The sequence below is a fragment of the Heteronotia binoei genome, chromosome 8 (assembly GCF_032191835.1).
Source record: "Heteronotia binoei isolate CCM8104 ecotype False Entrance Well chromosome 8, APGP_CSIRO_Hbin_v1, whole genome shotgun sequence".
In the NCBI taxonomy this organism is placed as follows: Eukaryota; Metazoa; Chordata; class Lepidosauria; order Squamata; family Gekkonidae; genus Heteronotia; species Heteronotia binoei.
Genome location: NC_083230.1, coordinates 130,877,537 through 130,895,985, shown reverse-complemented (window position 1 = coordinate 130,895,985; position 18,449 = coordinate 130,877,537). Strand labels below are relative to the sequence as shown.

The window sequence follows — 18,449 nt, the reverse complement described above, 5'->3', positions numbered from 1 at the left end:
CGCACACACAGAGACACTGTGGCTAATAGCCACTGATGGACCTCTGCTCCATATATTTATCTAACCCCCTCTTGAAGCTGGCTATGCTTGTAGCTACTACCACGTCCCGTGGCAGTGAATTCCCCATGTTAATCACCCTTTGGGTGAAGAAGTACCCCATCAACTTGTATTTGCAGCTGGAATTCTTGGCCCCAATGTGCATTACTTTGCACTTGGTCACATTGAACCTCATCTGCCACGTTGACACCCACGCACCCAGCCTCAACAGATCCCTTTGGAGGTCCTCACAATCCTCTCTGGTTCTCACCACCCTGAACAATTCAGTGTCATCCGCAAACTTGGCCACTTCACTGCTCACTCCCAACTCTAAATCATTTATGAACAAGTTAAAGAGCATGGGACCCAGCACCAAGCCCTTTGGCACCCCACTGCTTACCGTCCTCCACTGCGAAGACTGCCCATTTATACTCACTCTCTGCTTCCTATTACTCAGCCAGTTTTTGATCCACAAGAGGACCTGTCCTTTTACTCCATGACTCTCAAGCTTTCTAAGGAGCCTTTGATGAGGAACTTTATCAAAAGCTTTCTGGAAGTCAAGGTAAACAACATCTATCGGGTCTCCTTTGTCCACATGTTTGTTCACCCCCTCAAAGAAATGTAACAGGTTAGTGAGGCAAGATCTTCCCTTGCAGAACCCATGCTGAGTCTTCCTCAATAACCCATGTTCATCAATGTGCCTACTCATTCTGTCCTTGATAATGCTTTCTACCAACTTTCCTGGTATTGAAGTCAGACTGACTGGCCTGTAATTTCCCGGATCTCCTCTGGAACCCTTTTTAAAGATGGGGGTGACATTTGCTACCTTCCAGTCCTCAGGAACGGAGGCAGATTTAAATGAAAGATTACAGATTTTTGTTAGAAGATCCACAAGTTCAACTTTGAGTTCTTTCAGAATTCTCAGATGTATGCCATCCGGACCCGGTGACTTATTAGTTTTTAATTTGTGTATCCGTTGTAGGACCTCCTCTTTTGTCACCTCAATCTGACTCAGGTCTTTCAACACCCCTTCCAAAATTAGTGGTTCTGGGGTGGGCAAAAAGTTCTCGTCTTCCACAGTGAAGACGGAGGCAAAAAATTCATTTAGCTTCTCAGCCTTTTCCCTATCCTCCTTCAGTAATCCTTTTACCCCATGGTCATCCAAGGGCCCCACTGCCTCCCTGGCTGGTTTCCTACTTCTAATATATTTGAAGAAATTTTTATTGTTGGTCTTTATGTTTTTTGCTATATGCTCCTCATAGTCCCTTTTTGCCTGCCTGATCACAGTCTTGCATTTGATTTGCCACTGCCTGTGTTCCCTTTTACTAATCTCACTTGGACTGGTTTTCCACCGCTTAAAGGAGTCCTTCTTACCTTTTACAGCTTCCATTGCTTTGTGTGTTAACCATGCAGGCCTTTTCTTATGCCTGTTTGTGCCTTTCCTAACTTGTGGTTTGTATTTTATCTGAGCTTCTAGGATTATAGTTTTAAATAGTCTCCAAGCTTCCCCAAGGTTTTGACCGTATGTACCTTTCCTTTCAGTTTCCTCCTCACATGCCTCCTCATCTCAGTGTATTTACCCCTTTTAAAGTTAAACGTGGTTGTGGCGGTCTTTTTGGACAACTCCCTGTTTATACAAACGGTGAAATCAATAAGATTATGGTCACTGCTCCCAAGTGGCGCAATCACTTTTACATCTCTCACCAAGTCTTGGGCATTACTTAGGACCAAATCCAGGATCATCCCACCCTGGTAGATTCTGAGACCATCTGCTCCATAGCACAGTCATTGAGGGCATCAAGAAACTCTCGACCAGAACACATATTGACCCAATCAATCTGCGGGTAGTTAAAATCACCTATTACGACACAGTTTTTACATTTAGCCGCTATCTTTAAGCCTTCCATAATATTATAATCATCCTCTCTCTTTTGATTTGGTGGGCGATAACAAACTCCCAAAGTTAAATTTCCTTTTGGGCCCTCTATTTCAACCCAAAGCATTTCTAAAAGTGAATCTAATTCTCTGACCTCAGTCTTACTGGACCGTATATCCTCTTTGACATACAGAGCCACCCCACCTCCAACCCTTCCCTCCCTATCCTTCCGATATAACTTATATCCAGGAATCACCGTGTCCCACGGATTCTCCTCATTCCACCAAGTTTCTGAAATTCCCACAATGTCTATGTTTTCTCCCAACACTAAACATTCCAATTCACCAATTTTACTTCGAACACTTCTAGCATTTGCATACAAACATCTATAATTTCCCAGGCAAGCTAGGCCCGCCACCTTCCTCCTGCCACCTCGAGACTCTGGCAGACAGTCCATACTGTTTGTCACCTTCACAGTGGACAACTCTGGTCCGTTACCCGGTAGAAAAATAGCAGCCAACCCTTCATCTCTTTGAGACGAGTCCTCCCGAACCAGAGACATTTCATCTCTTGTCGGCCTTCCCCCAAGATTTAGTTTAAAAACTGCTCTGCCGCCTTTTTGATTTTAAGCACAAATCTAAGCAAGAGAGCGGTTGCATCAAAGGCATCAGTGACTCAGGGTGAGGAGGACAGAGAAGAGACCTCGTCTCTTTGGTACTGAGGACATAATCAGGAATGCTGGAGATAGAAGTTTTAGTTGAGCTGGGAGTCAGAAACCAGATAAGTCATAAATCAGTAACACAAACAGTATCCACATGGGGTAGTTCTTCTACTTGGCAGTAATATGAGTGAGATCCAAACTGCCCGGGGACATCCCAAATGCACATATTGTGCAAGACGTCTTCTCTCAGGGGATTATTTTTCCTTGCAGGGGAGTGTGGAATGAAACTTTATTGCTCTGGTAGGTGCTTTCTGACCAGGAAAGGGGATGGTGCAGTATATAAAGGGTTCCTACTGTTTTAGCCCTACACACCAAAGGCTCTTTCAAAGGATCGTGCTGGGTGAACTTAAAGAAAAGACCCTCTTAAGAAAAAAAAGAGAAGAAGATGATGATATTGGATTTATATCCCGCCCTCCACTCTGAAGAGTCTCAGAGTGGCTCACAATCTCCTTTCCCTTCCTCCCCCACAACAGACACCCTGTGAGGTAGATGAAGATATTGGATTTATATCCCGCCCTCCACTCCGAAGAGTCTCAGAGCAGCTCACAATCTCCTTTCCCTTCCTCCCCCAAAACAGACACCTTGTGAGGTAGATGAAGATATTGGATTTATATTCCGCCCTCCACTCCGAAGAGTCTCAGAGCAGCTCACAATCTCCTTTCCCCTCCTCCCCCACAACAGACACCTGTGAGGTGGGTGGGGCTGGAGAGGGCTCTCACAGCAGCTGCCCTTTCAAGGACAAGCTCTGCCAGAGCTCTGGCTGACCCAAGGCCATTCCAGCAGCTACAAGTGGAGGAGTGGGGAATCAAACCCGGTTCTCCCAGATAAGAGAGCTCTGGCTGACCCAAGGCCATTCCAGCAGCTGCAAGTGGAGGAGTGGGGATTCAAACCCGGTTCTCTCAGATAAGAGTCCGCACACTTTGCCACTACACCAAACTGGCTCTCTTAAGAAGACTATCTTAAGAAGGAAAGGAAAGGAAAGGAAAGGAAAGGAAAGGAAAGGAAAGGAAAGGAAAGGAAAGGAAAGGAAAGGAAAGGAAAGGAAAGGAAAGGAAAGGAAAGGAAAGGAAAGGAAAGGAAAGGAAAGGAAAGGAAAGGAAAGGAAAGGAAAGGAAAGGAAAGGAAAGGCCCCCTGTGCGAGCAACAGTCGTTTCCGATTCTGGGGTGACGTTGCTCTCACCTTTTCACGGCAGACTTTTGAAGGGGTGGTTTGCAATTGCCTTCCCCAGTCTTTTACACTTTCCTTCCAGCAAGCTGGGTACTCATTTGACCGACCTCGGAAGGATGGAAGGCTGAGTCAACCTTGGGCCGGCGACCTGAACCAGCTTTCGCTGGGATAGAACTCAGGTCGTGACCAGAGAGTTCAGACCACAGTACTGCAGTACTGCTGCTTTACTACTCTGCACCACGGGGCTACTATCTTAAGAAAGTCAAAGTTTATTCCTAAGTACAACCTTCTGTAACATCAGCTAGTACACCTTGGACCAGCAACCAGGGCTGGCGCTGGTCCTAAATAAAACAATAACTTCACTTGATGCTTATCTAAATTCCCCAAAAACACAGAAAATAAACAAACCCTGGAATAAGCAAAGACAGACAAACATAAAAACAAGACTTTCTTGAGGTGCCCCTAGTTGCTGTCAACGAGCAATGAACTCTCTGCTGAACTGCTCAAAGGGGGACGTCTAACAGACATTTTGTACAGTTTTTATAGGCAAAGATCAAACAAGTCACCCTGTTCGATGACGACTTCATTACGTTTGGCACCTCTCACAAGAAATTCTTTGCGAAGGAGACGTCCCCATCGTCAGACGTTTTGAGATGTTACTGATGTACTAATACAGCAGGATACAGGATTTATTTACACTTCCAGATGGATAACAGGATAGCATACACTTTTACATTTTAGAGAGGAAAGGGGGCTATTTACATTTTATGGCAGAGGATCTGAGTAGTTAAATGTTAACTTTAGGGTCTGGGGTCTTGGTGTCAAAGGCAGAAATCTGCATAAAATTCCATTGATTGTTTATGTGCTTTCTTCCTTGCTGGGAGATGGGGTGCTTGTGGTCACATAGGCCCAAAGGTAAAGAAAGGTCAAGAAACAGGCATAAGGAATTCTGGAATCTTCATACTGACTATAGCATATCTTTTATTTCCCAAAGCACCATTCTGATTAAGATTTTTTTTCCCCCACAGTGAGTTCTGAGCTCTCAATGGGAGTGCGGAACCAGACGCAAGTGGTGGAGTTCATCTTCCTGGGTTTCTCCACCGTTCCAAACAGCCACATCTACCTCTTCCTGCCGTTCCTAGCCATTTACTCGGTCACCGTGTTGGGGAACCTCATGATATTTACTCTGATTCAACTGGATCCCAGCCTCCGGACCCCCATGTATTACTTCCTCAGCCATCTCTCCTTCCTAGATATCTGCATCTCCTCCGTCACGGTCCCCAAAATCCTGGTGAACTTCTTGCGCCAGCGACAGACCATCTCCTACAACCAGTGCATGGCCCAGATGTTCTTCCTGGGCTCATTCACAGGGACAGAGGCTGGACTGCTGGCCGTCATGGCCTATGACCGATATGCTGCCATCTGTAAACCTTTGCATTACTCCCGCCTCATGAGCCCCAAGGTGTGCACCATCCTAGCCTTGGCCACTTGGATCGGGGGAGCCCTAAACTCTGCTCTTCATACAGCTCTCTGCACCACATTGTCCTTTTGTGGAGTCAACGAGATTCCTCACATCTTGTGTGATATCCCCCCACTATTGAAAATTGCTTGCAGTGATGTACACGTCAATGAAATAACAGCTCACATAACAACCTGTTTTGTGGCTGGAGGACCCTTCTTCTTCATCCTTCTCTCCTACTCCTTAATTCTGTCCTCCATCCTGAAGATGCATTCCACCACTGGGAAACACAAAGCTTTTTCCACCTGCACTTCTCACCTGATCATTGTCATCATTTACTATGGAAACGCAATAGTTAACTACAACCATTCAAGCGCTGGGGACTCTTTGGAGACTGACACTTTGGTCTCCATCATGTATTGCATGGTGTCCCCCATGCTGAACCCCCTCATCTACAGCCTCCGCAACAAGGAGGTGAAAGGGGCCCTGAAGAAGGTTGCGGGAGGTCAGAGAAAGTCTCTGTGTTTTCATCACGCTACAAGTTGGGGCGAGTGAGAAACGTTTTGTGTTCCCCATGAGAGCTACGTAGCTTTAGAACTTTGCTAAGTGTACCGTTAACTGAGCTGTTATTTTACAATAGTGGGACATATTGAAATGGTAAGGAAGACAGACTGAATTGCTGAACGCAGACAAAGGAAACTGGGATACGGAAACATAAGCAATGCACTACACACCAAGCCTAAGTCAAGAATTAAAACTGCAAGAAAGGTAAAAGAATGAAAAGAACGAAAGAACAATAGCCTTGTGGTGTGCCACAGAGGGCAATCTTTCCCCCATGCTGTTTAACATCTACATGCGTCCCCTCACCCAGATGGCCTGGAGATATGGGCTGGGTTGTCACCCGCATGCCATTGACACCTGACTCTATCTGCTTACGGATGGCTGCCCGAACTCCGCGTCTGATGAACTGGGCGAGGCTTTGCAAACTGTGACTGGTTGGTTGCAATAGAGCCCATTGAAGTTAAATTTAACTAAGATGGAAATCCTGTAATTGGTGGGGGGGGGGAGCAGGAAGTGGGATCAGGCTCCCACCCTTCGATGGTACTCTGTGCCGTTGACAGAGGTGAAGAGCTTGGGAGTATTCTTGAATGCCTCTTTATCTATGGAGTGCAGAATGCAGCAGCTCGGTTATTAGCATCGAGGCCTATATGGGGAGCTACTTTGGTGTAGTGGCTAAGTGTGCGGACTCTTATCTGGTAGAACTGGGTTTGATTCTCGACTCCTTCACTTGCACCTGCTGGAATGGCTTTGGGTCAGCCAGAGCTCTGGCAGAGGTTGTCCTTGAAAGGGCAGCTGCTGTGAGAGCCCTCTCCAGCCCCACCCACCTCACAGGGTGTCTGTTGTGGGGGGAGGAAGGTAAAGGAGATTGTGAACCGCTCTGAGACTCTTCGGAGTGGATGGTGGGATATAAATCCAATATCTTCATCTACCTCACAGGGTGTCTGTTGTGGGGGAGGAAGGGAAAGGAGATTGTGAGCCGCTCTGACACTCTTTGGAGTGGAGGGCAGGATATAAATCCGTCTTCTTCTATATGGGTGTGGATGCATCTGGTGCTATCCCTTGAGTTTCGCATCCAAATCATGGCGCTGCTCTTTACCTTTAAGACCCCTTTACAGAATAGAGCCTGCATTTCTCTGGAACCACCTCTCCCCATATGAGCACCGCCCCCCCGGGCTCTGAGGTCCACTATGCAACATCTTCTCATGATCTCTGGTCCTAAGGGCGCCCAGCTGGCTTCAACGAAGGCCAGGGCCTTTTCAGTCTGGGCCCCTACCTGGTGGAATGAGCTCCCGCTGGTGATCCGGGCCCTGTGGGACTTATCCAAGTTCCACAGGGCCTCCAAGACAGAGCTCTTCCCCCAGGTTTTTAGTTGATCCAGCGGATGTTGCCTGAAGTCATCGCTTCCCCCAGCGCCGTACTAGGTGCTCAAGTAATGCTGAATGTTTCCAGCCTATATGTGGTTTTATGATTTGTTGGCAAAGATGTGGGTTTTTTGATCTAAATCTTGTAATTATGACACTGTTTGGATTGGATGTGGTTTTTAATGTCGTCAACCGCCCTGAGCCCTCTTGCGGGATAGTGCTAAATAAAAAAAAAAAAATTAAATTAAATTAATAGGGAAGAGCACACAACACTCACGCTTTGTGTCCGTAGAAGGATGCAGGAATAGCTTATGTTGTAATAAAATGTTGTGAGCTTCTGACATGTCCCAAGACCCGTGTGTATTTCTGCCCACTGCCTAACACAGCAGCTCCCCCTCCGGAAGAAGAAGCCCGGAAGACAGGATCAGTCATGAAGCCCCTTTTCTCATCGATGCTTTATTCTTCATGGTTACTAGAAAACCAAAAATGGGTTCTAAGAATGTCAAACTGGGCGGGGGGGGGGGGGAGGCGGGGTTGGGGTTTGTAAGACAGTGGGTGTGACAGAGTACCGTGGGAGACAGTCCAAGGCAACATGGGAAAGGCAGGCACCCATGAGAGCTACACTGCCTTAAGCTCAGGCAAGTCAAGAAAGAGAGAGGAAAAGGCCTTCCCAGATGGAGGGAGTGGAAGAACAAGAGGTGGGGGAGAGAAAAGGAACCTCCACATGCTGTCATGGAAGCCCCTCCAATTCCTGCTGCCAGGAATGGTCCGGAAGCAATTCGTACAGTTGTTCTCTGTGTCTATATGGTCCATATAAATGTTCAAAGATATTCTAGTGATAAGGCCCGTTGTGAAGAAAAATACAACGGGTTCTAGAAAGAGGCTCTGGGCAAGTGCCTCCCCCATCCTTGCTGTGTTCCACCTACCCAAGTGAAGGTCTGCACTCCTCCCACACACTTGAAGCGAAACTGATATCTGTCGTCTGGAGAGCAGTTGTAATTCTGAATGGTCTCCAGCCCTCACTTGGAGATTGGCAACAGTTGGTCCCCCTTGAGGAAATTGCATTGTATCTGTCTGAGGTCTCCTTCCTCTTCAAGCCCCATCCCTTAAATCTACAGGAATTTCCTAACCTGGTGTTGGCAACCTTATCTCCTTTCCTTTATGTGTCCCTATTTCAGTTTTCCATTGCCTTCCCCCTCTCTGCAGTTTCTACATAGGAGAAGGACAATCTTTCTTCACACTGGTGGTGGTGGGGAGACCAAAGCAGTTTCCATCATTCTCTTCTCCCCGCTTTGATCTGCACAACCTTGTAAGTTAGGTTAGGCTGAAAGTCTGTGACTGGGCCAAATCACTCAGTCTGCTTCCACAGCAAAAACCTGGGTCTGGCAGACCCCACTCTGAAGCCAGCCTCCCCCCCCACCCACCCACCTTGGCTTTCACTCACGTCTTCACACTTGCTGTCTTCTCATCCAACCTGCAGCTGAAACAGACACCGGCTGTCCATTCCCCCCACATATGTGTGTGTGTGTGTGTGTCCTCATGTCTGGGGTGTCTCAAAGCCCTAAAACAGGTCCAGAATGTTGAGAAGGAAGAATAATGGGGGGGAGGGGGGTGCAGGGGGAGCATGATGACGGTCACACAGACATTGAAGCACATCATTCCTTTTGTTTGCAGTGCATTGTTGGCACCTTTTCCTGTCATACCACCCTTGTGGTGTTTAGCATCAGCATGAGCTTGTGGCATTTTTTTTGTAGGGGGAGGGGCTGGCCTGGTTTTATTATAGAGTATGCACCTCAAGGCAGGTATTTTCTATAGGGGAATTTATCTGATTTCAGTTTTCCATCTTCTCCCTCCTCCCTGCAGCATCTACCTAGGAAAAGTATAGTCTTTCTCCACAATGGGGACAAAAGCAGGAAGCAAGCGACCTCAGCAGGGTACAATGACACAGCCCTCACCTGGAGAATGAAGAAAAATGACAAATGAACTCAGTGTACAAAATAATTCTCTGTGTAATCCACAAAATACAATTTTTAGTCTTGAATAACAAATCAATGGTACAGAAGAAAGACCATCCAATGCACAACACAACTATGGTCCAAAAAACATATTGACGTTTAAACTGTACCCCAACGATGAAAAGAACGGGTTCGATTTTGTTTTGGATATGAACTATCGTTCCTGGAGATATAGACAGACAGACAGACAGACGATGATAGATAGATAGATAGATAGATAGACAGACAGACAGACAGACAGATAGATGTAGATAGATGATAGATAACCATTGTCATGCTCTGACCACCTAGTCTCCCTCACTCTGCACATTACCAAGAAAGTTAACGAAACCCTGGGAAGAGAAAGGAGAGGCCTGTTTTTGGGTTGCCAACTTTACAGGAGCACCCCAAAGATTGGAGATTTCACCTCCAAAAAAGGAGATTCAGCCAGAGGGGTCTCACTGTCACTCTGCCAAATTCAGTGAGTGGTGGCAATGAATTAAGGAGTATATTAAGGAAAGGTTAAACCCACTGGGAGTGGGGGTGGCAGTGGGAGCTACTAGCCACAGACGGCTGCACAGCTGCAAGGACTGAGGGCAGGCTCCCATTCCACCACACAGCCCTTCAAAGGGGGCGCAGACCAGGAGGAGTGGAAAACTAACCTGTCAGCTAGACTCGACCTGCTTAAACCACACAAGCAAAAGAAAAGTCATTCTGTCTTGAATGTTTCATTGGATATGAGAAGTCTGTGTCCAAGATATTTCAATTAGTTAGTTGCAAAAATGTGTGCTCCTGGGAAGAGCTCCGAGTGTCTGCCTATCTCTCTTCCAGATCATCCTTCTCCCTATTCAAAATCCACCTCATGTCATGTACAGTTTTCACTAAGGAAACTTATTTCAAGGCACCATCCATTGTGCACGGCTCCGTCAAGCCCCCAAGAGGGTTAAAGCCCATTCAGGGGGGACCAATTCCCTGAGCTTTCCCCAGGGACACCATCATTTCCCCTCCAACAGCCTCCTCAAATCCCCCAGGGCCAATGAAGGCAACTTCAGCTTCACACAAGGCCGGCTGCAGAGACTCCTTCTGGGCCTTGGAGATGGAGAGAGACCATTCCCCGCCGTCTGCGGCTTCCAGCTTTGTGCACAATGTGATCCTGTGATTGGGTGGCAAAGACAGCAAAAAGACCATGAGATTTCTCTTCGCAAGACAGAGCTGAGAGTCTGGAGAAGGGATTCCTCCTTGGTTAGTCATCCATGGTAAGTGGGAAGGAAAAGGGGACTAAGAGGGACATAAAGAGATGGATAAAATTAGGTGTGATGCATGGAATGAGAGCCAGTTTGGTGTAGTGGTTAAGTGTGCGGACTCTTATCTGGGAGAACCGGGTTTGATTCCCCACTCCTCCACTTGCAGCTGCTGGAATGGCCTTGGGTCAGCCATAGCCCTGGCAGAGGTTGTCCTTGAAAGGGCAGCTGCTGGGAGAGCCCTCTCCAGCCCCACCCACCTCACAGGGTGTCTGTTGCGGGGGAGGAAGGGAAAGGAGATTGTGAGCCACCCTGAGACTCTTCAGAGTGGAGGGCGGGATATAAATCCAATATCTTCTTCTTCTATCTTCTTCTTATGAATTGACTACGTCCTGAAAAACTACACCACCCACCTCTGCTACATAGATAATTGCAGGAGACCAATTACACAAGTCCAGAGAAAATACCTTGCCTGAATATCGTACCTAAAGATAAGCAGGTCTCAAACAAGGAGCTGCTTCTAAGTGTAATTAAAAACCCCTGACACGGGTTAGACTGTTTCTAACGGACCAAGGGCCCCGTTATTATGCTATTCCTTTGTTTCTTAGCCCTTCCCAAGGCAACTCCATTCTGGGTCTACAACTTGTTTGGGTGAGAGAGCAGGCCACCTCTGCTTCTGAGCTGCAGAAACATCTTCCATGGTCTTTTGGCCAAGGCCAGCAACTGTTCCCCTAAATTCCTGGTCATACCTGTGACAGAAGCTTCTTACAGAACAATCCAGAACAGAGTTGTACACTTCTAAATAAGTTGCAATTGTTTGGCTTAGAAGAATGGAACTCTTTGTAGGATTGCACCTTAGGACTTGTCTCTCATTTGTGCTGTCTGATAAGGCGAGTGATTCGTGCTTTTTTTAGTGTAACAGTAATCATGTACAGAGAGTAGAGACAGAGAGACTGGAAGGAAGGAAGAAAAGTACAGACTGCAAAAAATGTATTAGGTCTGAAAAGACGAGTCGAAATCTCAGACAGGCAATTAAAAGGGAAGGACTGGAGGGAGAAAGTTCTGAGGCAGCGCTGGGTGTCCTCTCCTTCAGTGTAGCTGTTAAGACTGGTGGACTCTACAGAAACAAGTTTGATTCCCTCCCTCCTCCTCCACACGCAGCTGCCGGGTGACCTTAGGTCAGTCGCAAATTCTTTCAGGGCTATTCTGCTCAAGAGACCTCTCGGCCACTCCTGCCTAACCGGGTGTTTGTTGTGGGGAGGGGAAGGAAAGGAGATTGTAAGCCACTCCAAGATTCCAAGTGAAATGCAGGGTATAAATCCAACTTCAACTCCTCCCCCTCCCCCTCCTGTTGAAAGCCAGTGCTGTGTACTAGCCACAACGTCAGAGCAGGATCTCATAATCTTGCATCCTGATACTCAGACAACACTGATCTTGTGAGTGACCTTGGGCCGTTCTTCTCTCAGCTGCTTCTTCTTTCAAGGAGCTCACTCTGACTTGAGAACATAAGAACATAAGAGAAGTCATGTTGGATCAGACCAAAGGCCCATCCAGTCCAACGTTCTGTCACACAGTGGCCAAAAAACCTCCCACTGTGCCCCCCCCGCAAGCACCAAGAGTACAGAGCATCCCTGCCCCAGACAGAGAGTTCCTACAATACACTGTGTCTAATAGCCACTGATGGACCTCTGCTCCAGATGTTTATCCAATCCCCTCTTGAAGCTGGCTATGCTTGTAGCCGCCACCACCTCCTGTGGCAGTGAATTCCATGTGTTAATCACCCTTTGGGTGAAGAAGGACTTCCTTTTATTCATCTTAACAGAAGTGTTCAGCAATTTTATTGAGTGTCCACGAGCTCTTGTATTGTGAAAAGGACTTCTTTCTCTACCTTCTCTATCCTATGCATAATCTTGTAATATCATCTCACCCCTTGGTCCACATTTCTCCAAGCTAAAGAGCCCCAAGCGTTTAAACCTTTCTTCATAGGGAAAGTTTTCCAAATCTTGAATCATTTTAGTTGTCTTTGTCTGGACTTTTTCCAATACTATAATATATATATTTTTGAGGTGCGGTGACCAGAATTGTACACAATACAAATGAGGCTGCCCCATCGATTTATACAGGGGCATTATGATACTGCCTGATTTGTTCTCAATTCCCTTTCTAATAATCCCCAGCATAGCGTTGGCCCTATTTATTGCAGACGCACACCATCTCAACATTTTCAGTGAGTTATCTACCACAGCTCCAAGATCTCTCCCTACACTCCTTCATTTTGTCCTTGCCACAACATCACCAGAATGTTGTGAGACTGAAATGAAGAAGACTAGAACCTTTAAGGCAAACAAAGTTTAATTCTGGGTACAAGGTTTTGTGCACACGCGCATTCCTTCCGATCTAGACCCAGTGCATAACGAAAGCGTTGAAAGGGGCAGGGCCACATCTCTGGGAGCAACCCAGAGACAAACAAAACAACAAGAGGTGAATTTTTTAGTTTATTTTTATTTATTTATTTATGATTTCTATCCCGCCCTTCCCACGAAGGTGGCTCAGGGCGGCTCACAACAGATAGTCGAACATAAAAGTAAACTAGCACTTAAATATATAAACATTCAAAACATTTAAAACCTTAAAACATTAAACAGTACAACAATATATACAGTATTTTTTGCACCATAAGACTCACTTTCCCCCCCCAAAAAAGTGGAGGGAAAAGTGTGTGCGTCTTAAGGAGCGAATACTGCAAAAAATTCACACAAATGCCTCTAAATTCACACAAACGGCTCTAAAAACTAGGTGCGTCTTATGCTCAGGTGCGTCTTATGGAGCGAAAAATACGGGTATATAGCAGGAATCTGGTAAAGCTACATTTAATTTCCCATATCAGTTAGGTGTAAGCTAGGTGTAAGCCAGCCGGAAGAGGGTTGTCTTACAGGCCCTGCGGAACTGAACAAGGTCCCGCAGGGCCCTCACCTCCTCCGGCAGCTGATTCCACCATGTAGGGGCCATAACAGAGAAGGCCCTGTCTCTAGTGGATTTTAGGCGGGCTTCTTTTGGCCCAGGGATAGCGAGAAGATTTTGAGTTCCCGATCTCAGTACTCTCTGGGGAACATGTGGGGAGAGACGGTCCTTCAGGTAGGAAGGTCCCAGGTGATGACCAGCACGTTGTACCGAACTCGGTATATTATTGGGAGCCAGTACAGAGCCCGAAGACCCGGTCGAATGTGCCCCCATCTTGGGAGGCCCAATAACAGCCGGGCCGCGGCATTCTGCACCAGCTGCAATTTCCGAGTTCGGCACAGGGGCAGCCCCATGTAGAGGGCATTGCAGTAGTCCAACCTCGAGGTGACCGTAGCATGGATCACTGTTGCTAGGTCGTCGCGATCCAGGAAGGTAGCCAACTGCCTTGCCCGCCTAAGATGAAAGAATGCGGACTTGGCAGTGGCTGCTATCTGAGCCTCCATCTTTAAGGAAGGCTCCAACAGTAACCCCAGGCTCTTGACCCTGTCCGCCGCCGTCAGCAGCGCACCGTCAAAAACTGGCAGGGGGATTCCCCCCCCGGTCCCCCACGACCCAAGCAAAGGACCTCTGTCTTCGCAGGATTTAGCCTCAGTCCACTCAGTCTGAGCCACTCAGCCACAGCCTGTTATGCCCGATCCAGGTTTTGCAGGGCGCAGACCGGTCGGTCGTCCATAAGCAGATAGAGCTGGGTGTCATCAGCATACTGATACCACTACCACCACCACCCGAAACAGTGTGCAGCCATTAAGGATAGGAAGAGAACCAACTGAAGAGAATGTCATGAAAGCCTTACTCCTAAAGAAGAAGAAGAAGATATTGGATTTATATCCTGCCCTCCACTCCAAAGAGTCTCAGAGCAGCTCACAATCTCTTTTACCAGACACCCTGTGAGGTGGGTGGGGCTGGAGAGGGCTCTCACAGCAGCTGCCCTTTCAAGGACAGCTCTGCGAGAGCTATGGCAGACTCAACGTCATTCCAGCAAGTGCAAGTGGAGGAGTGGGGAATCAAACCCAGTTCTCCCAGATAAGAGAGCTCTGGCTGACCCAAGGCCATTCCAGAAGTTGCAAGTGGAGGAGTGGGGAATTAAACCCGGTTCTCCCAGATAAGAGAGCTCTGGCTGACCCAAGGCCATTCCAGCAGCTGCAAGTGGAGGAGTGGGGAATCAAACCCGGTTCTCCCAGATAAGAGAGCTCTGGCTGACCCAAGGCCATTCCAGCAGCTGCAAGTGGAGGAGTGGGGAATCAAACCCGGTTCTCCCAGATAAGAGAGCTCTGGCTGACCCAAGGCCATTCCAGCAGCTACAAGTGGAGGAGTGGGGAATCAAACCCGGTTCTCCCAGATAAGAGAGCTCTGGCTGACCCAAGGCCATTCCAGCGGCTGCAAGGGGAGGAGTGGGGAATCAAACCCGGTTCTCCCAGATAAGAGTCCGCACACTTAACCACTACACCAAACTGGCTTTCCAGTTTGGCAAGGGAGAGACCAGCTGCATCAAAGGCAGCAGAGAGACCCAGGATAGGGAGGACAGAGAAGAGACCTCTTGTCTCTTTGGTACTGAGGATATAATCAGGAATGCTGGAGAGAGCAGTTTTAGTTGAGCTGGGAGGAAGAAACCAGAGGAGAAGTCATAAATCAGTAACACCTCCAGTGTCCACTTGGGGTAGTATTGCAAGAAACCTTAGCAGTAGTTCTGAAAGTTCCTCCTCCTCCTTCTGAGAGTCCCACCTCCTTGTCCATTGAATAGTAGGTGCAGCTGCATAACAGTCCCTGGATGAGCTCCACCACCTATTTTTCTACAAAACGACCCCTGGCGAAAAGGATCTTGGGGTCTTAGTGGACTATACACTGAACATGAGTCAACAGTGTGATGTGGTGGCTAAAAAGGAAAATGCAATTGTGGGCTGTATCAACAGAAGTCTAGTGTCCAGATCACGTGAAGTGATGGTATCGCTTTACTCTGCTCTGGTAAGACCTCACCTGGAGTATTGTGTTCAGTTTTGGGCACCACATTTTAAGAAGGATATAGACAAGCTGGGCAACGAAGATGGTGAGGAGGTCTGGAGACCAAGTCCTATGAGGAAAGGTTGAAGGAGCTGGGGATGTTTAGCCTGGAGAGGATATGGCTGAGAGGTGATAAGATCACCATCTTCAAGTTCTTGAAGGGCTGTCATATAGAGGATGGAGTGGAATTGTTTTCTGTGGCCCCAGAAGGTAGAACCAGAACCAATGGGTTGAAATTAAATCAAAAGAGTTTCTGACTCATGTTCAGCATACGATCCACTAAGACCTCTGGATAATTTTTGGACATACTACTGCTAAGACAAGTCTCTCACATCCTATAACCATGCATTGGATTTTTCCTACCTAAATGCAGAGCTTTTCATTTTTGTTGTTGTTCAGTCGCACAGTCGAGTCCGACTCTTTGCGACCCCATGGACAAAGTCACGCCAGGTTCTCCTGTCTTCCACCATCTTCCAAAGCCTGTTCAGATTTGTTTTTGTTACATCAATAACACTGTCCAGCCATCTGATTTTTTGCCTTTCCCTTCTTCTTTGGCCTTCTGTCTTTTCCAGCATCAGGATCTTCTCCAGGGAGTGCTTCCTTCTCATTTGGTGGCCAAAGTATTTGAGCTTCAGCTTCAGCATCTGACCTTCCAGGGAACAGTCTTGGCTCTCAAGAGTCTTCTCCAGCACCACAGCTCAAATGCATCTATTCTTCTGAGCTCTGCCTTCCTTATGGTCCAGCTCTCACACCCATACATTACTACTGGGAATACCATCGCTTTGACTATACGGATTTTACATTTATCCCTGTTAAAATTCATTTTATTGGTTTTAGCCCAGTTTTCCAGTCTGTCAAGGTCATCCTGTATCCTGTTTCTGTCTTCTACTCTATTTACAACCCCTCCCAATTTAGCATCATCAGCAAATTTAATAAGCATTCTCTCTATTCCTTCATCCAAATCATTTATAAAGAAATGGAACAGTGAAACAGGATTCACTGTTCCATTTCTTTATAAATGATTTGGATGAAGGAATAGAGAGAATGCTTATTAAATTTGCTGATGATGCTAAATTGGGAGGGGTTGAAACAGGATTCCTCCACAGGAAGTGGTGGGCTCTCCTTCCTTGGAGGTTTTTAAACAGAGGCTGGATGGCCTCTGACAGCAATGAAGATCCCGTGAAGGATACAGACAAGCTGGAACGGGTCCAGAGGAGGGCGACGAAGATGGTGAGGGGTCTGGAGACCAAGTCCTATGAAGAAAGGTTGAAGGAGCTGGGGATGTTTAGCCTGGAGAGGTGGCGGCTGAGAGGTGATAGGATCACCATCTTCAAGTACTTGAAGGGCTGTCCTATAGAGGATGGGGTGGAATTGTTTTCTGTGGCCTCAGAAGATAGGACCAAAACCAATAGGTTGAAATTAAATCAAAAGAGTGGAGTGGAGTTTGGGAGTGGAGTTAGGAAGAACTTTCTGACCATTAGAGTGATTCCTCAGTGGAACAGGCTTCCTTGGGAGGTGATGGGCTCTCCTTCCTTGGAGGTTTTTAAACAGAGGCTAGATGGCCATCTGACAGCAATGAAGATCCTGTGAATTTAGGGGGAGGCGTTTGTGAGTTTCCTGCATTGTGCAGGGGGTTGGACTAGATGACCCTGGAGGTCCCTTTGAACTCTATGATTCTATTCTATTATTCTAATCCTACTTTGTCCACATGATTTTAATATGAGTGAGGTTCAACTGCCTGGATGCATCACAAATACACATATTGTGGGAGATGTTTTCTCTCAGTGGACTATTTTTCCTTGCAGGTGAGTTCTGAGCTCTCAATGGGAGGGAGGAACCAGACGCAAGTGATGGAGTTCGTCTTCCTGGGTTTCTCCGGCATTCCCAACAGGCACATCTACCTCTTCCTGCCATTCCTAGCCATTTACTTGGTCACCGTGCTGGGGAACCTCATGATATTTACTCTGATTCAACTGGATTCCAGCCTCCGGACCCCCATGTATTACTTCCTCAGCCATCTCTCCAGCTTAGATATTTGCCTTTCCTCTGTCACAATCCCTAAGATCCTGGTGAACTTCTTGCGCCAGCGACAGACCATCTCCTACAACCAGTGCATGGCACAGTTGTTCTTCCTGGCCTCTTTCACGGCGACAGAGGCTGCATTGCTGGCCGTCATGGCCTGTGACCGCTATGCTGCCATCTGTAAACCTCTGCATTACTCTCGCCTCATGAGCCCCAAGGTGTGTGCCATCCTAGCATTTGCCACCTGGGTCTGGGGCTTCCTAGACTCCGCTCTCCATACAGCACTCATTACCACGTTGTCCTTTTGTGGAGCCAACCAGATTCCTCACATCTTCTGCGATGCCCCCCCACTCCTGAAAATTGCTTGTAGTGATACACGCATCAATGAAATAGCAATTCGCACAGCGAGCAACGTTATGGGTGGGGGACCCTTCCTCTTCATTATTTTCTCCTACTCCTTTATTTTGTCCTCCGTCCTGAAGATCCGCTCCGCCAGCGGCAAGCACAAAGCTTTTTCCACCTGCACTTCTCACCTGATCATCGTTGTCCTTTACTACGGAAATGGACTAATTAATTACAACCGTTCCAGCGCGGGTGACTCCCCAGAGACTGCTGCTCTGGTCTCCATCATGTTTTGCATGGTCTCCCCCATGCTAAACCCCCTCATCTACAGCCTTCGCAACAAGGAGGTGAAAGGGGCCCTGAAGAAGGTTGTGGGAACTCAGAGGAAGCCTCTGTGTTTTCATAACAATGCAAGTTGGAGCAAGTGAGAGATGTTTTGTGTTCCTCCCGAGAGCTCTGTAGTTTCAGAACTATCCAAGCGGGCAGGCGTGTTGGTCTGAAGCGGTTGAACAAATCAGGAGTCAAGTGGCACCTTGAAGACCAACCCATTTTTATCTAGAACGTCAGCTTTTGTGTGCTCTTAAGCACACTTCATCAGACGAGGAATCCAGCACAGTGAGCAAAGCTCACTATGCTCTGTGTGAGCTAT

At 47.3% G+C, this 18,449-nt stretch overlaps 2 protein-coding genes across 2 annotated transcripts; both read left to right on the top strand.

The window, feature by feature from the left end:
* The first annotated feature begins 4,846 nt into the window (after window positions 1–4,846).
* On the top strand, window positions 4,847–5,815 carry LOC132575832 (olfactory receptor 5AP2-like). Its single transcript, XM_060244519.1, has one exon. The coding sequence runs from the start codon at window positions 4,847–4,849 to the stop codon at window positions 5,813–5,815; it is 969 nt and encodes a 322-aa protein (XP_060100502.1).
* Window positions 5,816–17,257: 11,442 nt separating this feature from the next.
* LOC132575830 (olfactory receptor 1F1-like) lies at window positions 17,258–18,228 on the top strand. Its single transcript, XM_060244518.1, has one exon. It carries the CDS (start codon window positions 17,260–17,262, stop codon window positions 18,226–18,228), a length of 969 nt encoding a protein of 322 aa, XP_060100501.1. The 5' UTR covers window positions 17,258–17,259.
* Window positions 18,229–18,449: the final 221 nt, after the last annotated feature.

Excerpts from the sequence above, each read along its gene's own strand:
- LOC132575832 (XM_060244519.1), top strand. The coding sequence starts at position 4,847 with ATGGGAGTGCGGAACCAGACGCAAGTGGTGGAGTTCATCTTCCTGGGT.
- LOC132575830 (XM_060244518.1), top strand. The coding sequence starts at position 17,260 with ATGGGAGGGAGGAACCAGACGCAAGTGATGGAGTTCGTCTTCCTGGGT.